General features: G+C 43.2%; 1 protein-coding gene across 1 annotated transcript in view; it reads left to right on the forward strand.

The window, feature by feature from the left end:
* The window catches only part of LOC147683352 (vesicle-associated membrane protein 2-like), a 302,743-nt gene that overhangs the window by 262,434 nt on the left and 12,481 nt on the right, over nt 1–27,828 (forward strand). The window contains exon 4 of the mRNA XM_086943781.1: nt 6,655–6,706. Within this exon, the coding sequence (XP_086799907.1) occupies nt 6,655–6,706 (52 nt within the window). The remainder of the gene's footprint in view (nt 1–6,654; nt 6,707–27,828) is intronic.

The following is a 27,828-nucleotide window of genomic DNA, read 5'->3' on the forward strand; positions in this document are numbered from 1 at the left end:
GCTGCATAATCTATCAATTTGACCCAAAACAATTTTGTAGCTCAAACGGATCAAAAATTACTAAAAGAAATGTGACTTATGTTCTGTGAAGTGCAGGGCTCTTTGCAAAGGTTGACTGGTCACCTTTCCCTCTGCTGCATTTGTATGTTACACAGGTACTAATGAGGCAAAAGCTTTGCAGAGGCTGTTAGTTTGTATAAATATGTTAAAATAATAAAGTATCATAAAATGCACCGCATCACACTGCAGCCTTTTTATTGTTGCATCATTTAGTCAACACTGCAACATCATTTTGGCCTCCATTGCTGCATAACTCCAGTGTCCTGAAAGTAGGCTGCACATGTTAAAAATGTTTGTGCATGAAGCAGAGACCATTAAGTTTGCAAACTTAGGGGCTGATTACGAAGGCAGGCGGATTTCAGTCCGTCCACCATCGAATCAAGGAATGGGACCGCTGGCCTTCAAGGTGGCCGCCCCACGATAGGCATTACAATGCGACCGCCACTATGGCTTTCGCCGTGCCTATCTTTTACATTGCAGCAGGTGCTGCTGGCTGCATCATCTGCTGCAATGTAAAAACTGACATGTTACAAATATCACTGCACTACGTGGCAGGCACAATGCGGTGCCTGCCACATGGTGCCGTGATATGTAGGGGGGCTTCTTAGATGCCCCCCAGGTCCGATGTCTGGGGGCTGGGGGAAAGGGGCCCGCTATGGGCCTCCAATGTCCCTTTCCACCAAAATTTCATGGTGGGTGAACTACCATGGATAGGCTGGTGGATAAGGGGTATTGTAATCCTTACTGTGGTGCCTGGTAGGTACCCAAGATAAACAACACAGAAAGAGAAGACCAGGTCCGAAAGTGGTGTGCTGTCCTGAAGGGTGAACGCGGATCACACGGACGCATGTGTAAAAAAGTGTGTTGAGTCTCACTGGGCTAAAAGATTCCCATCAGACCACCCTCGTGGCGGCATATCATCATATGGGACTAGGCAGTCGCTCCATGCACCACCCATACCATCGGATGACGGTGCAAAAATAGAAAGCGGCACATTTAGCCACAGTCATGCTCAAAGTATAGTACAAAAAGGGAAAGAAAGTGCAGTGCTAAAGAAGTGCTTACTAAAATTGACTACCTAGACTAAAGGAGATGCTTATAGAAATTAGTGTAGGTGTCAAGATTAAGAACACGCCTAGTAGTAGGAAAATGAGACTACGTTATGGGGTTGTGCAGAGTGGTCAACTAGTTTCAGCTAGATGGAGTATTACTCCAGCTTTCATCAGGACCTTAAAGATGATAGGCTACTGCAACACAGTGTTAAAGGTATACAAATATATAGGAACATTTGTTACATCAATATCGTGAAATGTACTTGAGGAGTTTCTCCTCGGAGCTTGGAACCCCAATGTCCACTGAAGACAGGGAAGGAATCTTCTGCCCAGCTTTGTGTGGGTGAAAGCCTCACCTCGCCCGGCGACCGCTCGGGAAATTGAGGCCCCGCTCTATCCGTCGGTACCCATCACTCAAACCACCAGCATTGTAGAAACCACGAGCCCCTCCGCCGCACTGGCGGGCTCAAGGAACCAGTCGGGCATGCGTGGCGGTTGGTCTTTCCGACCACCAGGGAACCACCCGCCATTGTAATATGGTTGGCATAGATGCAGTCACCGATGGCGGTGGGACCGCCACTGACGGGGTGATGTGGCGCTACCACCTCCATTATAATCACCCCCTAAGTTTGGTGTGCATGCAAATCCTACATTGCCAACCCCTGGTAAGTTGCACCACTACTGCAGAAAAACGGCCAATTGAGGAACCAGTGGATGCGGTGGACTGTCCTCAAGGATCTTGTGACCTCAGTGACAGTCACTGTCAATCTAGGGTGTGCTACTTCGTATGCCTGCTCGCAAGATTGGAGGTGAACTGCAGTATGGATTGTGGTGGGCAGGCCTTCAAGGTTAACTCAAACTTGCCACCCTTAGGGTCCACCTGCGGGTCCTAAGACACCAGGGCTTCTAAGGTCTATTGGTCCTTCTAAGGTGTAGCATCAGAATGAGCTTGGTCAGGAGTGCGGTCTGGTGGACTGGTCATGAAGGCTGAAAAGGGTGCGCGAGTTCCAAATTCAGCAGCTCTGGCCAGAATGCCATATCCTCTCCCACACTGAAGACCAAAGTGCCCCACTGAGAGAAACTTGCACTGCCTTCAGCTACAACTCAATTGTGCTGCAACTAAATTCAAATTATGCACTAGACAACAGTAAAAAGAACACCCTGAAAAAAGCAAACAGTCATAAGGAATACAAGAATAAGCAAATCATGTGAAATGTATTCAGGAACAACATGGTTACCTTAACAGTTTTAAACTCATTATTCAGAAATGTAAGTGATTTTTCCTGAAAAATTCAGGACATGGCTACAGGACCAGGGAGGAACCCGTTTCAATGTCCATTGCTTATATCCTTTCAAAATGTAAGCAGTTTGGTTTAAAAAAAAAATCACATCCCCGAACACAGAGCCTCAGTACACATTTTATAAGCAAAAATAATTAAAACAGTTGAAAACGATTGTATTAAACATTTCCACTCCACCCATCAACCAGGTATTGCAGTCCCTTTAGGAATGGTTCACTTCCCCACCATGGGAAAACAATGTTGTTCAAAGAAAGAAGAAAAAAAGAAAGCGCTTTCACTGGCAAACTCTGTAAAGTGGTTCTAATATGTGTGGGTGTAAATAACAATCTGGCCTGTCTGCTGACCACTCTGTATTGCTTAATTTAGGTATTTCATTTTTTTTCTCTCCGTCCCGAGGTTTTTCTTTGGAATTATAAAACGGTCAGTAAATGAGGAAATATCCAGCAAAGTGTCCGCCCATTTTGGATCCATTTCACAGAGAAACAAATAAAGAAAAGGTGTTGCAAAAGAGAGTACATAAGAGCTCTTGAAATCAGAACTTAAGCAGGAGTGAGACAGAGACAGAAATGGGTATGAAGGAAAAGAGACAGTTTATTTCCCCTTCTCTGCCCTTCCCAGAACACCTAGCCTTCCTGCAGCATAACAAAGGGCAGAGGGCGGGTGGCCTCTTCGACTCTAGGCAGGTCAATTGCAGGGCCATTAGGTAGCGCTTTCACACACTAATGGCCCTGCCACAGACAGGAGAGAGAGGGGAGATTCTTTTGTCTCCTCGTCTCCCCCACCCTTGTCGCCCGTGTCCCCCCCACCCCAAAATCTGGGGGGGATATATCCCCCGCGTCCCCCACACTTCCTATGCCCATGTATTCTGGCCTGGACTGGGGTGCTGCAGTGAAAGTCCTGGGCAATGCTGCTGCAACTTTTATTTATTTATTTTCTGCCTCTCCGTGCAATTCAAAGTGCCACAACTGAGCTCCGGTGATGAAAAATGTAATTTACTGTGGTACAGTCAGCACGTAATGGCGACCTGGGCAATGCAATCAGAAGGCAGTGCTGCGAGTGCCAAAACTGCGGTGGCACTTGCACACCTTTAGCCAGCCAAAAGATTAAAACCACTTTCTCCTAAAACAAACTCCCCGCCTAGTCGCAAGCAGGACTTTCCCTTAACATCTCCAACCCCGCCCACGGCGCCAGACTAATGCTGGTCAAACTACCATGACGTCAGGTTGCGTGAAAGCCGTGCGGCGCCGCGGAAATCACCAAGAAACATTGCTGCATTGTGCCGTGAGGCTTACAGCAACCTCTACACTGCTGCAAGGCTCAAGCCTGCAGGGAGAACAGCGCACGTTCGCCAGGAACGGTGCGCTGCCAGCTGCCACACTTTCACTGACCCATGCTATTTAGGGATGCTGAGATAGTATGAAAATGCGTGACAATGCATTTCAGTGCGGTGATGTGGATCACCACACTGAAATGCGTTAGCGTCACGTCTGATGCGTGATACTTGGCAGGACTGCACATAATAGCAAGTGCACTGGGGCAATTATAGCCTTATTATGCAATAAGGCTGCTTTGATAAAACAGAATGTCAATTTACAGATCCGCGTTGAACACAGCAGCTTTATATTAATATAGCGCTAACCGGCAACAAAGTTTAAAAGTTTGCAGCCTGTAGTGAAATAGGTTACTAGTAAAAACACAACGATCGCCATCTAGCTCGCAATTAGAACCAATTTTCCAATTTAAGACGTCATCATTCTCCCAGGTACACTGGGCTTACGAGGTTCTGACCTCGGGCTGCTCCAGGCTGCGTCATCCGGCAGCTGCCAAGGACAAGATGTACAAGGCAGGCTGGCAGTAAACTGTCCCATCCCGCTGTTCTGGGGTCCCTGCTGGCAGGCAGGGTTGCAGCAGGTCGTAGCCAAAGCACACAATTATCAGCCCCGCCTGTGCTGGAAGATCCAGCAGTCACATATGCGTCACAGAGAGGCTGGGCGGGCGCTGACAGAAGGAGCACAATCTGTTTTTGCACACAGCAAACAAACAATGTATGCATGTGCAATGTTAACATGACAACAGCCCTACAGGCCCACGCCGGGAACCTATATTTCTGAGCAGCGGTGCTGCACACGGCACTGTTTTTGAGCACCTCATGATCCCCAAAGGGTGTCAGGGAGCTACATATGCGTGACCAATACATTTTAATGTGGTGATGCAGATACCGGCATTAAAATGCGTTAGTCTAACTCCTGATAAGTGGTACTTGGGAGCCCACCCGCCACCCATGTACAGGGCCAGAGGGGGTCTACTGGACCTCGCCCCCCCCACAATGTGGGGCTGTGGGGGGCTATAGTCATGCCTAGGGCCAGCTTTAGCGCTGATGGCCCCAGTGAGACAATCTTTTTTAGCACCATCCCCCATGACTTCCTCCTTGGATTCCCTCACTACCGCCAGGCAAATGGACCCCTCATCTCTCCATAGCCACTCGCGCATACATTTCATTTGTTTTAAAGCGCTGGTAAAGGCTGGCTTTACTAATCCACTCAGCTATCCACATTAAATACAGATATGTTCTTTGCAGCAGGCATAATAACCCTCTGCACTACTTTATTATGAGTCAAAACTGCTACTAGACAAAACTCCAATCTCTCTCTCTTGCAGAAAGAAACATTAATCACAAGAGTTATCTTGACATTTTTATTGCTGCCTGAAATCTGGACCACAAGGAACTCTGCATCAGCTGCTTTTAAATCATAAGTTATTGCTAAACACAGCGCCACCACACCAGGTCAGCGCCCTGTGCAGCTGCAACGGTCGCATTGCTCTAAAGCCACTGACACCACGTACTGATATCTTTACATGGCAGAATTTTTGTCCAAGGTCCCACAAGCACTTCTGATATGATCGCATTGTTCATTGTTCTGTTCATAAGTTTTCCACTATGTTCTTGTAGAATGTGATGCCCCTCTACACCCACAGCTGATTCCAGCAGTTAGCTATTTTTTGGCATTCCTAACTAGAAGTGTCTGAGACCTTGAGGCCGATCTTCTTTATTGGACTTTAAAAGTTAAGGGTGGGCGTAGTTCGTGAAGTAGCGCTACACGTAGCTATGCAAAGTGCACTTCGCACTATGCGAGCTATGCGTAGCACTACGCGAAGTGCGTAGTACCATGTTCACACTGTGCAAAATGCCGTTTTCAATGATTGCACAGTGCGGGCAAGCATCCGGCACTGTGCAATCATTGAAAACGGCATCTTGCACAGTGTGAGCTGTATTTTTCTGCCGCTCGAGTAGATTTTTACTCGAACTGCAGCTTTCTCAACGCGGACTGGTAGTTTCTCATCGCGAGCGGTCGCGAGCATGCGTGCCCAATCGCAATGAGAAACCTGACCTCCCCAAGTTGAGAATCTCGCAGGAAGGTTTATTTTCCACGCTCGCGATTGGCAACTTGATGTTGCTGATCGCGAATGAGGAAAACGTCTCGCAAGGATGTCATTTTGCTTGCTCGCGGTCGCCAACTTTACGTTGATGACCGCGAGCAAGCAAAAAATGACCGCTTCACTATGCTACGCATTTTTGCACTGTGCAACGTGCAGTTCGTGTAGTGCAAAGTTGTGGAAACTTCGCAAACTACGCAAGCGTAGCGTAGTGCTTTGCCCAGGGTTACTTTAAAGGTTTTTACTAACCCTGGCCAAAGCGCTACGCTGCGCTCGCGTAGTTTGCGAAGTTTCCACGATGAGAAACTACCAGTCCGCGTTGAGAAAGCTGCAGCTTGAGTAAAAGTCTACATGAGTGGCAGAAAAGTACAGCTCACACTGTGCAATGATTGCACAGTGCCGGATGCTTGTCCGTACTGTGCAATCATTGAAAACGGTATCTTGCACAGTGCGAACATGCTACTACGCAGTTCGCGTAGTGCTACGTGTTGCTCGCATAGTGCGAAGTGCACTTTACGTAGCTACGCATAGCGCTACTTCGCGAACTACGCCCACCCTTAGTTTTTACACCCTCCCTTACACACTTCCAAAACAAACAAGTGTTTAAGATTCTAAAATGAAATCAAAGACACATTTCTAATGACCATGCATGCCTTGCATATTTTTAGAGATGCACAAATACACGCAATATCCATTTAGTTGGTTCATTTTACATTTCTTGAGCATAGAGCTGTAAGGAATGGGGTGTCTGCATCATCTTAGAATTATTGTGGCACAATTTTAATTTCTCTTCTTTTTTATTACAGATGATGATCATCCTGGGAGCAATATGTGCAATCATTCTTATTATAATAATAAGTAAGTATATTTCTAGAATGGGGATGATGTTATCTAACGAGTGTTTTAAAATGGTAGAAATGTCACGAGCCTTTAGTGCTAATACAATCAAATTCAAATTGCTAAATAGATACGTTGACTGTTGGGGCCAATGATAGTGCAGCATACTGCAATTGGAGACGTGTCAGTTTCTGTCAGGTGAAGGTGACAGTCGCTGAAGTGTGATTGTCTAATTGATACATTTTTTAATATATTATGCACTCCTTCTAGAACACTTGATACATAATCCACTATATCCACCAGATTCCCTATATCAACAAAAATAGCCTTTAGATCCATTGTTGAAGTTGTTATGAAACACGCTGTATATTGGGAGCAACGCTGCACTACACTTTGCAAACCTGCTCACCTTTCTGAAGAATTCATGGACTTAAAGAAGCGACCATTTTACCTAATCGGTGTTAACATCCCCATTACCTGGACTAGGAAGGGCCTTTTGGTCACCGCAGGCAAAAATAAACTGTACATAATTAAATATAATCTATTCGTTGTTAAAATAAAAACTCATGTTTTTTCATGACAATATTTTGTTTCACTATTCATGCATATTTTTACATCACCGAAACTGTTCTTTCACATAAACTATCGTAGCAGCAGTTACTTCCACCGGCCACCCAGAGCTTAGATCAATGCCCAAAAAACGAGTGCATCTCTTTTTTAGGTGATATGTCTTAAAGTTGAAAGTATCTTATAGCGAGTCATGTACATAGTACATATAAAATGCACTTTAATTATTTTCAGGGTTGTTTCTTAATAGAAAGAGTTGCTTCCATCGGTACTGAAGTGTGAATACAGAGTTCAACTAAAACTGCAGAAAAGTTTTAAAACAAAACTGTGTTGCACAGAATAAAAAGGCACCTTTTATTACATGAAGCGCATAAAGGTAGACATGTTTCCTGCTGACTATGTCACAGCATTTTACTTTGGGTAGAAAAGACAGTGCAGCTATGTCATTTCTCTGCTTATGTTTGTACGTCAGCAAACTTTTTCAGTTTTGGTCAATAACATTTTGAAGATCGCTGTGTATTTGCAATACATTAGGTATACTAAGTATTTGATGTGTCAATATGCTTTAATATGCCAACGTAGCTAGATAACAATGTTGCAGAATGTGCTGTGTAGTTTGTCCTTTGTTAACTAATGGGGCGCATAATTTGTCTTTACTTTGTCTTTACTTTGAAACCTAATTTGCTTTCACTTTGCCACATTATTTACTTATTTAGGTATGCACTCCTTTGCCACATAATTCCTGTGTCCCTACTTATAGCGCTATTGAAACCAGCCATTAAAGTCTTGGAGAATGTGTTGTCTATTTAAACAATTACATCTGTTTAAGTTGTCTGACTTGTGTGTGAGGCTTCTCTTTGTGGAGTAACTGTGAAGGAGCGAGTATTTTTAACCTTTCTGGTAGTTTAGTGTGAGGGGTTCGGCCGCAGTAGCTTTGTAGCTGCAAAATGTAGAACTCTAGATTTGACACCTCAGGGAAGTTAATGATTAATAGACGAGTCAAGGAAGAATGTTATTCAGTGAGAAGATGCCGGCCTTCACTCAGTGCTTTCTGTAAGCTTGGTGTGATGGCTCAGAGAGTCAAGTGTTTGATATTTACATCTTTTTGTTGCATTGTAATGAAATATTCCGCTTTCAATCCACTTATGGGGTCTAAAGCACTTTCTGTCTTCCAAGCAACTAGCTACTTCATCTGTAAAATGTATGTGGCACCTCTTAACCCTGATGAAACCACATAGTGCTCCTATTTTCATCATGGCATGTGTCACCTTTGGGTGTATTTTTGAAAAATTGTTAGCAGTGTCTTGGGCTACTTGAGAAAACATTGAAAGCAATGCATTGATATTTTAAAGCAGAGTAGAAATGTGGCAGCACATAAGCCCATGTGTTGTTGACAGTGACAGTGTAAGTATGACACAACAGTGCATATGGGTACTTACCATCTCTGTGTGTCTGTTGGTATGAGATGATGAAGCTACTGATGGCTGTGCAGACCAATAGTTGGTACTCTATCATAGGCATCACTCTGCTGTGGGATCAGACAGGGATCCACCATGTAATGTAGGGGATTATCTAGTACCTCTAAGGGCTTACTCACGATACCATGGAGAGCCACCCAGCAGCATTATGATCTATTTGATGAATAATTGGCAGCTCCGTTGCCTGAATCCATTGTATTTTGGTTATGTGGATCAATTCATGACTTGTACCAAAGCTAATTAAGTTATGTCTTGATTGGGAAAACAACCACGTTTTTATCGCTTTTTCGAAATCTAGGTGGGAGCTCGATGTCCTTATTGTCTTGACTAAAGTGGTCCACAGTTTGAATGTTTGTACCGAGAAGGAGCTGCCCCTACTCAGGTTCATCAGAAAGGCGGGATGATTAGCAGCGGTGTTTTCACAATTCAATTTCCTTAATAGGGTTGGAAGTTTGAATCTGCATTATAGGACAATCTGTCCAAATCTATGGACAGGCGTGTGAGTGATGAAGAGAGCTTTGTATAAGATTCTTGAAGAGACAGGTTGCCAGTGTAGGTCCTTGAGGGTACAGTGATGTGGTCATGTTGGTCCGGGCTAGGAACACGTCTGGTGGCTGCATTCTGAATTCTTTGGAGTTTGTTCTTTAGATGCCCAAAGTAGAACCTGCTAGTATAGTCAAGGTCTAAGGGTTTTAGAGCTGTTGAGACAAGAACCCTGTGCAGATCCTTAACTATGGGATGTTCCTTCCTAATGCCTCCATAGCTCTGAATGCCCATTTTATCATATTTTGGCCTGAGTTTGAAGTGAGAGTTTACAGTCAATGATTACACCAGAAGTCTTTAATTCTTTTGATGCGTTGGTTGAAATCTAGTCTCTTCAGTCTAAACTGAAGTAGGATCAAAGGTTTTCCTTGCTCCTCAAGTTAAGATCTCTGTTCTTCAGGGGATTTTTAAAAACTTTCCATTATCTTCTTCAAGCAGGCAGTCCATGAGGACAGACATGAGGTTTTGTGAATTTTCCTGTTTAGGAATAATCTTGTTGTTGTCTGCATTGCTGTAATATTTGAGTTTAAATACACTGATCGCTCAAGCAGAGGCAATTATTGAGCCTTGTGGAACACCCATCTTTTACAAGGAATGTGCTGACAGATATGTAGGCAGTTATATAGTTTTGTTGTTTCCATTAGGGTTAATTTTAAGACTGTGCTCTGTATTCTTGAGTTGTTCTGTCTTTGAAGTAGAGGTTGTAAGTCCACCATATCAAAGATGCTGATATGTCAAGAGGAGTGTAGTCAATATGTTGGAATAGCCAATGTTCTTGAGGTAATCTCAGGTTACAATTAATGCTGATTTGTTGCCTTTTCCAGGTGGGAAGGCTGCGTTTTAGCCTGAAAGGACGTTGGTACTAGCAAGGAAGTCTGAGTTCTGAATGAATACTGACTTTTCAATCACTTACCCAGACATTATCTGTTTGAGAAAGGTCTGTCTTTTGCTGTTTACAGTGTATGCAGTTCATTCAATCTTCTTCTACATTGTCTTGATGTATGGTTTTTAAAAGTCACTTGGGTACTCCCTGCATGATAGTCGTTAATGACCAATAATGCCGATATGACCGGAGAGATAGCTTTGAAAATTAGCTTGAATATATTTGTGATGTTGATAGTCTTGAATATATTCGCAATATTGGTAGTCAGGAGAGGCTCATTTGTTTCTTTTAGGAATGTTAGTTTAAAGGAGTGCAGCTTTGGATGTTTGGTATAGTGGTTACAGTTTGGTACTGTTTTGTTTCTTTTGGGGCATTATGTTTCCCTTCACTCTCTTCCCAAGACTATCATTTTCCATTTTTATTGGTTATGTTCAAATTGAGCCAACCTGGATTCTGTTGTGGTGAGCCACTGGTTGCCTTGTCTTTTTAGAAAATATATCTTTTATTCAAGTAGAAAAAGTCAAATTACATGTATTGCTCAGAATTAGCGAGAATAGATTATTGAAGGATTGACAAGGAAAATAGAGGTATACATAGAAAATTCAACAAAAACCCCATGATTCCATAGAAATTACACAAATCACGAACCATCTGGTTCTAAATTCATTACAACATACGATCACGACTTCAGGCAAAGCATTCCAGATTTCCACACATTTTTTCCAAGCCCCAATTCTTGGGGCACGCAGACTCTCAAGCTGTTTCGACCGTTCGATCTTGTTTAGCCGTTGTCTGAAGGTAGGCACCTCAGTAGAGTTCTATTTTTGAAAAATTTATGATTTAGCAATCACAAATTGCCCCCTAGATTGTGGGGTCTTTCCAAACAAAGCACAGTAAGGGTCTGGCTGTAGATCCACCTGAAGCTTATGACTAACAAATTGAAATATGCGCTCCCAAAATTGGAAAGAGACGGACATGTGAAATATAAATGCAGCCAGCTACACTTGGCTTTGCCCAATCTGAAACATGCATCTCTCGACCCAACATGCAGCATATACACCAAAATCATCTTGTTTCTTACAAAAACTAAGATTCGACTTTGCGTTAGAAGACCCAAGGTGGGGCGACCACACTCAGGGGGAAGAATGTACCTGTTTTTCAAAGTGTCTATAATTCTGCCTCCAGGATTGATTGTTTTTTATATCCCGCAATTGGAATAGAAGCAAAATAGGTATATAACTAACCCCTGTTTGGATAATTCAGCCCACATTATTAATTTGCAGTTGGAGGGCCGTAGTCTTGATCAGCCTACATGGTGTTTTGATAGATCACTATTAACCAATGAAAATTCTGTTGCAAGCATGAGTATTGCGATAGATGATTTTCTGGCAAGAAATATTGGAACAGCGTCTTGTTTTCTGGTCTGGGGTGAATTGAAAGCCTTCAGTTGGGAGAAAGGGCAAGGCACAAGTGAGTAAGCAAAGGAAAGCGCTGGCCATGCATTTAAAGCCCCTGTTGGATACTGCCACCCTGGTTTATTCTGCACTTCGTACTCCCACAACCAGATTACATCTACAACAAGGGTGTCAACATTTAAAGGACCATTTTATGGGTATAGAAATAGTCAATCAAAACACATGTTTTCAGAAACGTTACAAAGAAAGTGAACACATATGTGGTTTTTGGCATGGTCAATTAAGAAGAGAAGAAATAACGATACCATCAAAGCAATCTTTGATGCAGCTGAGAACAGAGTGGTTACCCAGACTGATTTAATTTGTAACATTTACAGTTCTATATAAATTAAGAAGATAATCCTACTACTGAGAGTATTGACGAGTTCCTCTACCCCATTCAGCTGCCAGTTATAGCAAATGATTTACAAGTCGTAGTGGTCACCCCCATTACATTATCTGAAGTGAAGGATGCGGGAGCGAGGGCATAACTGCAAAAAATATATAAGCTGTTCATAAATCAAGGGGCATAATAACAAGGGGCCCGATTCACAGAATGAATTTAAGACTCAATCCTAAACTTACTACTGTTTTGGTATTCACAGATTGCACTTACTACTTTTGGTATTCACAGATTGCACTTACTACTTTTGGTATTCACAGAATGTACTTACTACTTTTGGTATTCACATAATGAACTTACTCATTTCGGTATTCACAGAAGTTAGGACTCCTAACTTTAGGACTCCTAAATGCCTTCTGTGAATACCGAAATTCTTAGAATTAGGATTTTTCTCAATTTAGTAGTAGTAAAGTTAGGACTCCTATCTTTAGGACTCCTAAATGCTTTCTGTGAATACCGAAAGTCCTAAAATTAGGATTTTTCTCAATTTAGTAGTAGTAAAGTTAGGAGTCCTAACTTTACTACTACTAAATTCAGAAAAATCCTAATTTTAGGACTTTCGGTATTCACAGAAGGCATTTAGGCGTCCTAAAGTTAGTAGTCCTAACTTTACTACTACTAAATTGAGAAAAATCCTAATTTTAAGACTTTCGGTACTCACAGAAGGCATTTAGGAGTCCTAAAGTTAGGAGTCCTAACTTTACTACTACTAAATTGAGAAAAATCCTAATTTTAAGGCTTTCGGTATTCACAGAAGGCATTTAGGCGTCCTAAAGTTAGTAGTCCTAACTTTACTACTACTAAATTGAGAAAATCCTAATTTTAGGACTTTCGGTATTCACAGAAGGCATTTAGGCGTCCTAAAGTTAGTAGTCCTAACTTTACTACTACTAAATTGAGAAAAATCCTAATTTTAGGACTTTCGGTACTCACAGAAGGCATTTAGGAGTCCTAAAGTTAGGAGTCCTAACTTTACTACTACTAAATTGAGAAAAATCCTAATTTTAAGACTTTCGGTACTCACAGAAGGCATTTAGGAGTCCTAAAGTTAGGAGTCCTAACTTTACTACTACTAAATTGAGAAAAATCCTAATTTTAAGACTTTCGGTATTCACAGAAGGCATTTAGGCGTCCTAAAGTTAGTAGTCCTAACTTTACTACTACTAAATTGAGAAAAATCCTAATTTTAGGACTTTCGGTATTCACAGAAGGCATTTAGGCGTCCTAAAGTTAGTAGTCCTAACTTTACTACTACTAAATTGAGAAAAATCCTAATTTTAGGACTTTCGGTACTCACAGAAGGCATTTAGGAGTCCTAAAGTTAGGAGTCCTAACTTTACTACTACTAAATTGAGAAAAATCCTAATTTTAAGACTTTCGGTATTCACAGAAGGCATTTAGGAGTCCTAAAGTTAGGAGTCCTAACTTCTGTGAATACCGAAATGAGTAAGTTCATTCTGTGAATACCAAAAGTAGTAAGTGCATTCTGTGAATGCCAAAACAGTAGTAAGTTTAGGATTGAGTCTTAAGTTCATTCTGTGAATAGGGCCCAACGGCTATATCTCCGCTTTTTTGGCTTTAAAAGCCAAAGAAGCGGAGATAAAAATATCGCCCTATCAACACCATGGTGCTAACATGCAAAATCGTATGTTAGCACCCCTTTTCACTACGCTTCCCTTTGCATCTCTAATGAGATGCAAAGTGGGAGTTCCAGAACAAAATAATAGGAGAAATGTCGCTGAGCGACATTTCTCCTATTATCAAGCTTCACGCTAACCCTGTTTGAGACAAAAAAAGCAGCTCTAACCAAGGTTAACGCTGCTTTTTTTACATCTGCTAATTTTCAGACTTAGCCATGTAATCCAATGGGAGGTGGATTACCTGGCTAACTCCACCATGGGCTATCAACAAGGATATCCCTATCCTTGTAGTGTTATCGCTGCATTACCAGCAATAACCTCCCAAAATGCCACTATAGCTGGATTTGTTATCGCCTAGGCGGTTAGCGTTGTTAATAACACGATAACCAGGGAATATTATCCAGCAATAGCAGGCGTTAAAAAAATTAACACTAAGTGCCCTTAGCATTAATTTTCCCTGTTCCTTGTTAATATGCCCCAAAGTTGCTAAATTCTTGATGACTCTATTAACTGAATTTTAGAAGGCGGCAATCTGCCAAGTTCATTCACTGAAGCAGTTAGTGTAAGCTTTCTGACAAAGGATACGCCTTCTGCGAGTCTGGGCTCGCATCATCAAATTAGCTTGTTGAACAGAAATCATAACATTTTTGCCAAAGTAATAATGAACAGACTGACCCCATTAGCACAGACTTTGGTCCACCCAGATCAAAATGACTTTTTACCAGCTAGACTGTTTACAACTAGCACTAACTTTTTGGTGCAAGCTATTCATTACTATCCGGTTAACAGCATTAAGGTAGCAATCATCATGATAGATGCTGAAAAAGACTTTAATCTAGTCCAGTGCAAGGTCCTGTATGATATAATACTGAAATTCGGATTCCTCCAGAAATTGGTACATTTGCTCCAGAATCTATATAAGAAAGATGATGCTAAAGTTGTCATCAGTTCGCAAGTGGTTGGGCATGTTACAATCAAGAGGGGAACGAGATAAGGGTGCCCTATGTCATCCACTCTTTTTGCCCTTTTTAGTGAGCTGTTGGCTGCAGAATTAAGGCAAGATGTGTGCATAATAGCTCCAGTTCAAGGCGTGGCAAATATAACATTCTTTGCCGACAACATGATTTTATATTTGGCTGCCAATGACCAAAATATCCAAAATGCGTTTGCTAAGATTAAAGAGTTCACAGGTATTTGGGGACAGAATCAATCACTCAAAGTCTGAAGCCTTGTTACAGAATCTTGCCCCTTCAGTTCTTTCTGTCGAAATAAGGATGCATTATTTCCATACGGGTGCCATCAGAAATCTGAGGATCGATGTCGCAATCACTTATATGCGAACCTGTTCTGCTATGCTACTATGTTGAATAAGGCTCGCGGGATGCTTTGTATTAATTTTTTCAAATTTCATGATCAAATTTCACCAATCATTTTTGGATGAGGCCAGCCAAATTAAATGCCACTTCTTATGGCAGAGTAAAAAATCCCGTACCAACTTGAAGACAGTGCAGTCACATGTATAAGATGGAGGGCTGGCACTATCATAAGTCAGAAAGTACTGTCAGGCTGCCTTTTTGGATTGGAGTTTTTGAGCAGCAACTAGTAGCGTTCACTCTAGTTATTGCTATCTCAAAATTATGTTAAGTGAGGTAGAGGCCAAGCTTCCCTTTTTCCTAAAGATATCAAGATTACCGAAGTAAACCAGTTACAGGCTACCTTTAGTTGTATCCTTCAGATTCGATAGGATAAGGCATGCGTTCCAGATTCCCCAGTTTCAGCCATCTATATGATTACCAGATTGCCATACACTAGTTGTACAGTTAAAGGATTTGGCCATAGAGGACTAGGAATTGATGGGATATTGAAAATGCTGGGATTTTATGTTAGCCGATTAAGTGAAATTTTGGCAACAGACAGTCTCCAATCAATTACCTCTAAATTAGTATTCATCTATTTGCAAAGTAGCCATTTCCTTTGAGAGAGCAGTCAGGTATCCAGTAAGCTGTCCGAGAATATCAGCAAAGACTATTTTGTAGCATGTATCAAAGGCATAGTCAACTGGTATCATCAGTTGTGGAAGAAATTACGGAAAGAAGTGGTACCTTCGCTTCTAGTTAATGTTGCGGCCTCCACAAATTCGAGATCGATTGGCATTCGTGGGTATGGTATAATCAAGTGACCCATAAAGCCATTCACAGGGCTAATTCTAAGAATGTCCTTTTTTCATAATGGATGTTGTACTACCCTGTATCGAAAGCAAAAGCTGTGTTCCACTGTTCACTGGTGTCATTGTCGCTGGACATCAAAGGACTAAGTGGATTTCCAACTTGCTGTCTGGAATGTGGCTATGTTGAAACTCTTCCAAGGTGTTGCTGGTAATGGAAGTAAAGATGAAAGGTTTAAGCAGAAGTAAATAATATGATGTTCGAGGCATGTGTGGCTGTAGACATGCATGCTCTCCATACTTACACCCTCTAGTGTTGGGCCTGGATGTGTGTAAGGTGGGAGACATTTTTCGAGTCACAAGACAATATAACTTCTCCTCTTGGTGCTAATATGCATGGGCATCGACTCCATGGTTAGATTGTTTTCTTTCTGCCATCAGGTTCGGACGTGTTGTATAGCGCTCCAGTTTCAGAAAGTTTTGGGTTCACTTTGGTTCGCTGTTCATTTCCACCCTCATAGGTATTGCTTCAAATGTGCTTCCATTGTCGCGTACAGAAAACTAGAAAACAATCACCCATCCATTTAACGTGCTCCCATTGTGGCCTTTGAGCCTCACTCTTTCGGGCCTACTATTTGTATCTCCGACTTTGACAGAGAATGCACTGCAAATGGAATGGACTCCATTACGCTTCTGTCCCAGTTGCCACGCAAAGTACCAGACCACCGACCTCCATCAGGTTTGCAACTTATGTCTTTCCTCAGACCATCAGGAGGCAGACTTTGAGGCTTGTCGAAAAATACTTTATGGGACTGTTGGGTGTGTCGCAGAGAGATGCAGCGCAGAGAGATGAAACACCCAACATCTTTAAACAACAAGATGTCAAACAGGGAGAGCATCATGAGATCTCTGTGGCTGAGGAGGAAGAGGCCTTCTCCATCCACAACTTCGGTTCCGAATCTAGTTCTGGCTCCAGCTCTGACTCCAACCTTGACATTGGTCTCCAAATACAGCACATTCCTTTGGACCAGTGTACCGTAAGTACCCATGCCCCTGTTCCACCTGCGGGAAAACATACAGTTTCCACCAAATATAAGGCTCCACGGTCACCACTGCCAGTAGGCCATGCTACGAAGACCCACCCTCTGGCTCTTCACCAAAGCAAAGCCGAAAGACCTACAGTCTGCACCGAGCCGAATAGACTGGCTCTTCAATTCTGAGCACATCCATCTGAACCCCTTTGTCTCCGACCATCTCGGCTCGTAAAAAGAAAACTATGTTGGCACCGAAACCAACGACCTCTGCGTCCAAGTTGCCTCCAGAATCAGTCCTCTAACGTATGCAGGAGCTGCTTGATCTGGAGCAGAAATAACTGCACTTACAGCATCACACTGGTTGGATTTTAGCTTAAACTGTGCATTCGGTGCCCCAACTATTTAATCACCAATTTTCTTTCGAAGAGGCCATGGATGCACTACTACCTGCTACAAAGAAGAAGAACATATCAATGAGGCCTTTGCAGACTTCCTTTACTTCTCTACCACCTCAGCCCCCTCCTCCACCATCTTCTCCACCACCACCTTCACCACATCATTCTCAAGATGAAACATGGAACGTTATGCCACTGGGGTGTCCACAGTTTTCCACTGATGATCATGAGGGGTAGGGGGAAGATGATGCTTTTTTACAGCCCACAGATCCTTGTGATAATTTTTAAATTGATCCCCATGGCTGATACTGACCCGGATCGCTACCCATCCAGACCATCACCCCTGATCATGCTTCATCGTAAGAAGGCCTCATTGCTAGGGCAGCAGCATATCCCCAGGTCCCCTTACATAAAGACCCAATATAGGACGATTTCCTTTTTGTAAGCTTGTGCAACACACATAGATCATGTAATTATCTTCCTACGTTAAAGGAAATGCTTCGCCACTCTGACATCGTTTTCAAAGACCCGGTGCGGGCATGAATCATTACATCCAAAAAGAAATACAAATTGGCACCATGAGACCCTTTTTACACCAGGGGTCTTCCCAGACTCCCTGGTGGTATCTAATACTTTTAAAAGTACTAATTCGCAAGCATTAGCAGATGCACCTCCACCTGACAAAGAGTCCAAACTTATTGAAGCTTCCGGGAAGTGCGTGGCAGCATAATCCTCCAAACACTGGTGGATTGCCAACACTCAAGCTCTATTAGCAAGATACAATAGGGCACATTGGGATGAAATGGAGGAGCTCCTACAACACCTCCCTGAGGAGTTTAACAAAAGGTGACATGACATTGTAAATGAGGGCAAATTAATTTCCGACAATTCAATCAGGTGTGCCCTAGATTCAGTAGACACAGCAGCCAGAGGCATTAATACAAGAATACAAGCGTATTATTGCATAGACATGCTTGGCTCCGTATATCTGGCTACAAGTCCTTTAAATTTCGATGTCAGAGACGTCAATGAAGCTATTGTGTCTCTTCCCTCAAACAAAGTTCCTGGGTCAGATGGGGTATCCGGGGACCTTTATAAGTCATCTGGGGATTTATGGGCCCCTCCAGACACCCAGCATCTTAATGCGAAAGGTCATCTTCCCTCCTCTAGGCACAGATATGTCATTGTACTAGTATAAAAAAAGGGAATCATGCAGACCCATCCTGCTATTGCCCCATTTCTCTAGTGGATGCTGAAGAGACGGTTATAGGGAGATTACTGTTATCTCGATTGAGTGACTGGGCAGAGAATGGGAATAATATTTCAGACATCGAATATAATTTTAGATCAGGGAGGGGGACGATCGAGCAAAATCTTAATCTTTATTTATTAGTCAACAAGTATATTAAGGTGAGGAAGGAGGCAATACATTTGGCCTTCGTGGACCTCAGCACAGCCTCTGATATAGTTGATAGAGCTACGGTATGGACTGTGCTGGAGGGGATATATGATGTTACCACGCATACTTTTAGCACGCATACCATTACCACGCATTTTTTACAACGTAAAACCTTTTACAACGAATACCTTTACAACGCATTACACTACAACGCAGATACTATTACAACGCATACCATTACAACGTAAGTATAGGTAAGTATATATTATTTTTAAATAATGTAATTAATAATTATTTAAATATTTTAATTAATTATTAAAAAATTAATATTATTAAATATTTTAATTAATTATATTAATTTTTATTTATTAATTTGTAAATATATGTTACAAATACCCCTGTACCCCAAAACTCAAACCCTAAAAATACCCCTGTACCCCAAAACCCAAACCCAGCCCTGAACCCTAAAAATACCCCTGTACCCCAAAGCCCAAACCCAGCCCTGAACCCTAAAAATACCCCTGAACCCCAAAACCCAAACCCAGCCCTGAACCCTAAAAATACCACTGAACCCCAAAACCCAAACCCAGCCCTGAACCCTAAAAATACCCCTGAACCCCAAAACCCAAACCCAGCCCTGAAACCTAAAAATAGCCCTGTACCCCAAAACCCAAACCCAACGCTGAAACCTAAAAATACCCCTGTACCCCACAACCCAAACCCAGCCCTGAAACCTAAAAATACCCCTGTACCCCAAAACCCAAACCCAGCCCTGAAACCTAAAAATACCCCTGTACCCCAAAACCCAAACCCAACCCTGAAACCTAAAAATACCCCTGTACCCCAAAACCCAAACCCAGCCCTGAAATCTAAAAATACCCCTGTACCCCAAACCCCAAACCCAACCCTGAAACCTACAAATACCCCTGTACCCCAAAACCCAAACCCAACCCTGAAACCTAAAAATACCCCTGTACCCCAAAACCCAAACCCAGCCCTGAAACCTAAAAATACCCCTGTACCCTAAAACCGAAACCCAACCCTGAAACCTAAAAATACCCCTGTACCCCAAAACCCAAACCCAACCCTGAAACCTAAAAATACTCCTGTACCCCAAAACCCAAACCCAACCCTGAAACCTAAAAATACTCCTGTACCCCAAAACCCAAACCCAACCCTGAAACCTAAAAATACCCCTGTACCCCAAAACGCAAACCCAACCCTGAAACCTAAAAATACCCCTGTACCCCAAAACCCAAACCCAGCCCTGAAACCTAAAAATACTCCTGTACCCTAAAACCCAAACCCAGCCCTGAAACCTAAAAATACCCATGTACCCCAAAACCCAAACCCAACCCTGAAACCTAAAAATACCCCTGTACCCCAAAACTCAAACCCAGCCCTGAAACCTAAAAATACCCCTGTACCCCAAAACCCAAACCCAGCCCTGAAACCTAAAAATACCCCTGTACCCCAAAACCCAAACCCAGCCCTGAAACCTAAAAATACCCCTGTACCCCAAAACCCAAACCCAGCCCTGAAACCTAAAAATACCCTTGTACCCCAAAACCCAAACCCAGCCCTGAAATCTAAAAATACCCCTGTACCCCAAAACCCAAACCCAACCCTGAAACCTAAAAATACCCCTGTACCCCAAAACCCAAACCCAACCCTGAAACCTAAAAATACCCCTGTACCCCAAAACCCAAACCCAGCCCTGAAACCTAAAAATACCCCTGTACCCCAAAACCCAAACCCAACCCTGAAACCTAAAAATACCCCTGTACCCGATAACCCAAACCCAACCCTGAAACCTAAAAATACCCCTGTACCCCAAAACCCAAACCCAATACCCCTAATAAATGATTTAAAAAAAAATAAACTTACCTATACTTACGTTGTAATGGTATGCGTTGTAATAGTATCTGCGTTGTAGTGTAATGCGTTGTAAAGGTATTCGTTGTAAAGGGTCCTGCGTGGTAATAGTTTCGTTGTAAAAGTATTTCGTGCTAAAAGATGCGTGGTAGCAGTTACATACCTGCTGGAGGACATGGGAGTCGAGAAGGCTCCTATAAATTTCAAGATAAATTTGCACAACAGGTTGGAAGCCTCAGTAAGATATGGGGTGAACGGGGACTGCACATCACACTTTTGGGTAGGGAGAGGAGTCCATCAAGACGGTATTTTAGCCCCTATGTTATTTATTCGATATATTAATCAGTTGGAACAGTTAGTGGCAGGGTGCAAGGATGTCTCTTAGGTAGGTAAAAGGCAGGTGCTAGCCTTGCTGTATGCAGATGGCACTGTGCTTAGAGCACATACTGCTAATGGACTGCAACTTTTAATTGATTGTTTTTTTTTATTTTATGAGCAGTCTAGGCCTGAAAACTAATTTGACAAAAAAGTATGTGAAGGTGCTTGAGTCTAAAAGCGTGTAAACGAAATTCCAGATGATAAGGGGACAGCACATTAGCAGGATGGACAAATTCTGCTATTTAGAAATTCGACTAGATGAAAGATTACATTGGCATCTTTTAGTTAGTGCCCGTTTGGGGTCTTTTAAAATTTGGTATTTTTAAAAACATTTTTTTTTCAATTTTGCCGCGAATTCACAGGTGGACCTGCGGTTCTGTGGCAACAGTGGAAAAAAAAAGACACACTGGCTCCCGCGCATCTTTTATAGGAAGCCTCTGAGTGGGAAAAATCCTGTGGGCTGTGTATTTAATTATGCGGGTGGTGCCCACTTGGCACCCCGGCGCCCTGGGGACCACCACCTCCCCAGGGCAAACAATATTAAAATCTTGCGGGGGCCCGCATGGCCCCCTCGCAGCCCTGGGACCCACCACCTCCCTGGTGCTATTTGTAAAATAAGTATAGGGAGGCCCATGTGGCCTTTTTCACAGCCCCAGGGACCACAGCCTTCCCAGGACAAACAATGATAAGAATGCGAGGGGGCAGGGGACCACCACCTCTCTGGATAAAACAATAGTAACAATGCAAGGGGGCCCACCCGGCCACCGCACAGCCCCAGGGACTGCCACCTTCCCGGGGCAAACAATAGTAACAATACAGGGGGCCTGTCTGCCCCCCGCAGCCTCAAGGACCATCACCTCTCAGAGGCAAATTCAGACAAAGGAGGTGAAGCACTATATAAATATATATTTACTTAAAGAAATAATTACAGGGACATTATAGTTAGGCCCAGATTTCACTCATACAAAACTATTGAAATTCAACAGTTATAGTAACCTGAGCCAACAATAATTTACGCAATCGCAATACACTGCTTATGACCTCACATATTACATCACTCATGACATGGTCAGTGACATCACTGATGATATCACTGATCTACTATTCTCTCTATGTTGCCTCTTTCTGCTTGTTTTGCCCATTATTTTACCTCTTTTTGCTTGCTCCCCACTTTAATTCTGCCTCCTGCTGCTCGTTTCTGACCTCTATTTTGCCTCTTGCTGCTCGTTTCTCACCTGTGTTTTACCTCTTTCTGCTCATTCTGCCCATTATTTTGCCTCTCTGTGCTCCCTCCTGACCATTACTTTGCCTCTTTATTCTCATTTCTGATCTTTATTCCGCCTCGTTCTGCTTTTTTCGACCTTTATTCTGCTTATTTCTGTTCATTGATGACCATTTTTCTGCCTCTTTCTGCTTGTTGCTGACCTTTAATCTGCCTCTTTGTGCTCATTTCTCACCTTTATGTCCCCTCTTTCTGCTTGTTTCTACCTTAGCTCTGCCTCTTTCTGCTCCCTTTTTTCCGTTCCCCTGGGACCACGGGGGGGGGGGGGAGCCTCAAGGCCCATATGCTCCCAGCTGACTCCGCGCCTCCTGTGGGAGCCAGCATTGCTGCGGTATGGATGTGGCTTCCTCTGTGCAGGAGCAATATGTTTCATCTCTTTGCCCGCATTTCTGCGGGCAGGGAAAGCGATGAGACCTCTGCTTCCAGTGGGCGAGAGCACATTAACAGCTCCTGCCCTCTGCAACTGGAGTGTTTTCTTTAGGTTGGCAGCAGCTGTCAGAGATTTTGCCAAGCTAAAGCAAACAGCTATGTCCCGGGGGTCGGCACTCCGGGACACACAGGAGCTGGCCTTGGGGGCAGCAAACCCCAGGGCTATTATTGGCACCAAGAGGTGGGCCATGTGGCCCCACTCCTTTGATTTTCAAGGGCCTGCCCCTGGGAGATGATGGTCCCCAGGGCCAAGAATGGCCCGGGAGGGGGCCACTCATCAGTGTTTCAATAACCCCGGGGAGGTGGTGGTCCCTGGTGCTTATAAAGCCCATGGGGGGTGGGCCACTTGCACCACCATCCGTTTTTTCAAATAAATAAAACCCCAGGGAGGTGGTGGTCCTCAGGGCTCCATGAGCCCCAAGAGGGGGGCCCTGTGCGCCCCCTCCATCTTTTAAACAATTCCCACAGGACCTGGCCCCCCTGGGGGCTTTTTTCTCAAACAAGCGCTGAAGTCCATGCTTGTGTTTTTTTTTTTTTTACAGTTTCGCCGGAGTCGCTGATCCAAAGTGATTTCCAGTGTGCTGGGTTAGCAATATCTGCCTTGCATTTTTGCTTTCCCTCCTTTCGGCGACCGTTCCAAGCTTGCTTCGCTCATTGAAAACATAATTTCGCGCCTGAAGGTGCAAGGACCCATTCTAGTGCAGGCTCAAAACATAGCAACATTCGCTCTTTCATTGTGATCGATTCCACATACATCCTATATTACATATTACTTGGCGTCTGTTACCCCATAGGGACAATATGTAATGTGACCTGCACATGTGTACGAACGGTTTGTAAAGCACTTACCCTTTTCATACATGTTCTGTTTCATAACCAATGTTCTGACGTAATGGGCAATGCTCCTCCGCCTGCCACAGTCAAAGGTTTATATAACAGCGTTCTCAGAAATGCAATACCATTCACCTGTGTCAGGAGAACCGGTAATTGTACTTTAATATAAGACATTGTATCAAGCTACAGAGACATTCACTCCGTTCTCACGCTGTTCTAAAAGAAAAAAAAGAAGAAAAAAAACCGAACAACATATATTATCATACTTACACAAACCTAAAACAACAATAGTATCCAAAATCGAACTGACCCGCGTTGTCTTTTTTTTAATGTATGCTTTTTTCTGTAGCTTTTTATTTATTGTACATTCACATCGAGCCTGTTACTTAAGCTGACCAGGCCTCCATGCACATGCCTGCCCAGCACGTGTAGAGTGAGATAAAGCCGCCTGATCCAAGCCCTGAAGACGTGAGGGTTGGCAGTGCTTCCCTGCCAGGCTCATCCTTCACCATCACATTCTTGGCCAGGCGACCCTGCCATTTATATGTCATTCGTGCCCTCTCATAGTTCTGATTTGCAAATGGTAGATAAAAGAAATTATGAAAAACACGTGTTTCTGCAACTCCTGGGAAGGCCATCAATTCTTTCATAATATCACATTTTCAAAGGATGGTTTGATCAGGGGTTAGGGAAAGCAGCGCTGGACTGTTGTGCAGACTTGAATTGGTATAGTAAATTATACCTCTTTGAAGCCCAACGCTTTCCCTAAAGCATATTGTGGTAAAGATAAGCGGCAGACCCTGATGCAGAGGTCTAGCTCGGGACCAGGGTTCAATTCCCCGCCTCGGCGGGTCTTGGGCTCAAAAATTCCACGGACCTGATAATTCTCGCCTCGGTGCCTATTCCAATCAGTCCCACTCTGCAACTCTGGGCAATAGCTTGCTTAATCTCCACAACGGCCCCCACAACGCTAAGGATGCCTGGCCTTCCCCCTGGGGGTGCCCAGGAGTGGACGCCTCACAGGGAAAGCCAGGATGGGTTCCACAGCGGTATTCGTACAACCGCCTTGAGACCCTTGCGGGTGAGTAGTGCACTATACAAGTATCAATTTACAATTTTTAAAGAGATGCGTGGTAAAGACACATTCGTTGGAAGGTCAGCAATGTAACGGCATGGTAAAGGTATGCCTTTTTTCGACATACAACCATTTTAGGGTTAATATGTGTCTTAAAGCGCTGGCTTCACAAAGTAAGATTCAAGATACACTTGCAATGCTTTAGTGACTCACACATTTTTAAATAATAATAACTTTCTTTATATACAGTGCTTAATACCATACTTCTGACATTTCCAAGTGCTGTAAATAACCAGTGTTACTATTACCCAGAGCCACTTGATTTATGCATCAGAGGAGCACCAAATTATGCAGGAGGGTTGATTACATTATTCAGAAAAAAGGGCATATTATGTGGCATAATGCGGCACATTTTTTGATAGTATTACTTGTACTACTTCATTATTTTGACATTTTTGCACATGATAATACTGTTGACGCAAATATTTCCCTTAATTAGTACTAGGTTAACAACCAAATACAGAAATAAGTAACTGAACTATGACCAGTTTTGTTTTGCAAAAGACCTACCACTGTGCACAAACACATTGCTAAGTTTTTAGTAAATTTTGACCCATTTGATTTAGTAACAATTTTATTAAAAAGTCTGTCGATTATGCACCAGATGAATTATGTGGCTATTGCAGCAAATGCATAATTATGAAAAAAAAAGTTGCCTACTCAGATTCGCATAATTCCGGTGGGTCTGCTAGTGTACTATACTCCCAGAGGCTTTCGGGCAGCCCTCTTCATTCATTGGTCTGTTATTGTGTCATTCCCATTTTTTTCCACCCACCACAGTATACAGCATATGGTAATGGGTCAGCCGACTTCAGCCATTGGCTAAATTTACCTCGAGTCACAGCATTCTACCCTTGTAAATCCAAAGTAGTTCCCTTCTGTGCCAGGGACTACAATGGCAATGTGTTCTTTTTGGCACCAAATAATGTGTGACCCGCACACCCACAAGCAAGCATCCACCTATGAAGAACCGCTCATTACTGGTGGCTGTTGAAGAAAACTCTGTGATGCCTACTTCTATGCCTGAAAACAGCAAGACTGTGCCGCAGTGGCCCCCAGTCCCACCTCAACCTTATAATTCAAGGGCTGCAGACCAACTCAGCACTAGAGAACACAAAGCTGAGAATGCTGACACACAAAATGCACCCCAGTATACCACAAGGCACACAGTGCTCTCAACACGTAGCCTGCCATTGCTTGCAGACACTTAACAAAAGATTCCATTTTAGAGTAAGCCATCTGGTTACTGTGAGAATATGTGCACTAGGACTCTTGCGGGTCTGGGCGTATTCCACAGAATAATTATGTAACTTGCTGGGAGGTGTTAAGGTGTTGTCATTAACGGTTATGACGTAATCAGTGTGTGGTGTATGATCATATGCTTAGGAGTGAAAACGTCTTTTACAGAGCTCCATGTGTTGTGTATTTATTTGCATGGTCTCAGGATGCTACAACTGGTGTTCAGTAGAGACAAAGAGCCCTGAAGAAACAAGACTGCTCTCCATTAGTGTTTGCAACGATACAGTAAACGGTTGAGTTTTGGAGTGTCATAGGCTGCAGAAATATGTTAGTATGTTATATGTCGAACAATTCAACCGGTTACAAATGCTTTTAACTAAAGTGATGACAGCAAAAAAAACAAATGATTGTTGGAATGCTGAACAATACAAATATTCCCCCAATCACAAATATCTGAGTTTAATCCATTATTTATTTGCTCACCATGCCACCCCAGTTTGGACCCAGCCATATGCAAATCATTCTTGACCCTGCTCCTCAAGGGAACAGTCCAGCCCAAACTGCTAAGCCAGGTCCTTCCTTGACTAGAAACATGCATCCTGGGACAAGTTTTGAGGGATCACCCCTAAACAGCCAGGCTTGCTTAAATCCAGTGCTGCAGTGAGCACGAGACCCACATCTGGGCATACCCTTCCCACTTAGGGCTACAGAAGCAAAAAAGAACACATGATTGATGGAATGCTGAACAATGCAAACATTCACCCCAGTCACAAAGATCTGAGTTTAATCCATCGTTTTTTTGCTCACCACAACACCACAGTTTGGACCCAGCCATATGAAAATCAGTCTTGCCCCTTGCTCGAAATGCCAAGCCAGGTCCTCCCTGGACCTTAAACAAGCATTCTGGGGCCGGTTTCCGGTATCACCCCTCATCAGCCTATCAACAGTGATGGCATGTTGGTATTTGGGACACCGTAAAAGGAGCACGGCAAGGCTCTTGAACAAGTGTGCCAGCTTCTTGCAAATGCAGGTCTCAATCTGAACGCAACAAAGTGTGAGTCTCACAAGACCAAACTTAAGTTCTTTGGGCACATTTTTTCTGATGGGGGAATGACTCCTGAACCAGTTTAAGTGCAAGTACTGTCAGCCACTTGCCCCCACAAGATGCCACCATGATGCGATCTTTGTTAGGCATGGCCACATATTGCTCAAGGTACATTTGTGACTTTGCTACTGTGAGCTCCCCATTGAGAGACTTCACAAAAATAAATGTTCCTTTCCAGTGGTCTCCTGAATTTGATCATAGTTTCAAAAGAATAAAACATGCGATTGAGAAAGCAACTGAGATGACCTGTTTTGACTCCAAGTTACATACTGTGTTCACAGTAGATGCAAGCCCGGAGGGGCTGAGGGCAATCCTTGCTCAATGTAATTGTCATTCAAATGCGCAAAGACACATTGTGGCCTATGCCAGTCAAAGCTTGTCTGACATAGAATGTGCCTATTCTCAGCCAGAGATTGAGGGTCTGGCTGTAGCTGTCGGCCTGCTAACATTTTCATGTGTTCCTATATTGAAAATGTTTCAATATTGCTACAGACCAACAAGCGGTGCTCACTATTTTTGGAAACCCGAAAGCCAAGATGCCCACTTGTTTTAGAGTTGGGGGGTGAAACTTGAAGAATACAACTATGCAATTGTACATAAGCCAGGTAAAGATCAGAACCCTGCTGATGACTGAGCACTGCTACATTGCCCCAGTTTAACATCCAAAATGGCTGAGGAGTACATCAACTTCCTTATGAGGTCCAGCACACCAGCAGCCCTATCCCCTGAACACATTATTACTGCTACTAAAGCTGACAACATGCTTGTCCTCAAAGACATCGTTTCAACTTGTAGAAGAGTACTCGACATTTTGCTGACGATGTTGAATTTCAAAAAATCAAAAATGTACAGGATGAATTGTCCTTTACTAGGGAATGTGTTGTTTCGAGAGGCTTGAGAATCATC

Source organism: Lissotriton vulgaris, chromosome 11 (assembly GCF_964263255.1).
Source record: "Lissotriton vulgaris chromosome 11, aLisVul1.2, whole genome shotgun sequence".
Taxonomy (NCBI): domain Eukaryota; kingdom Metazoa; phylum Chordata; class Amphibia; order Caudata; family Salamandridae; genus Lissotriton; species Lissotriton vulgaris.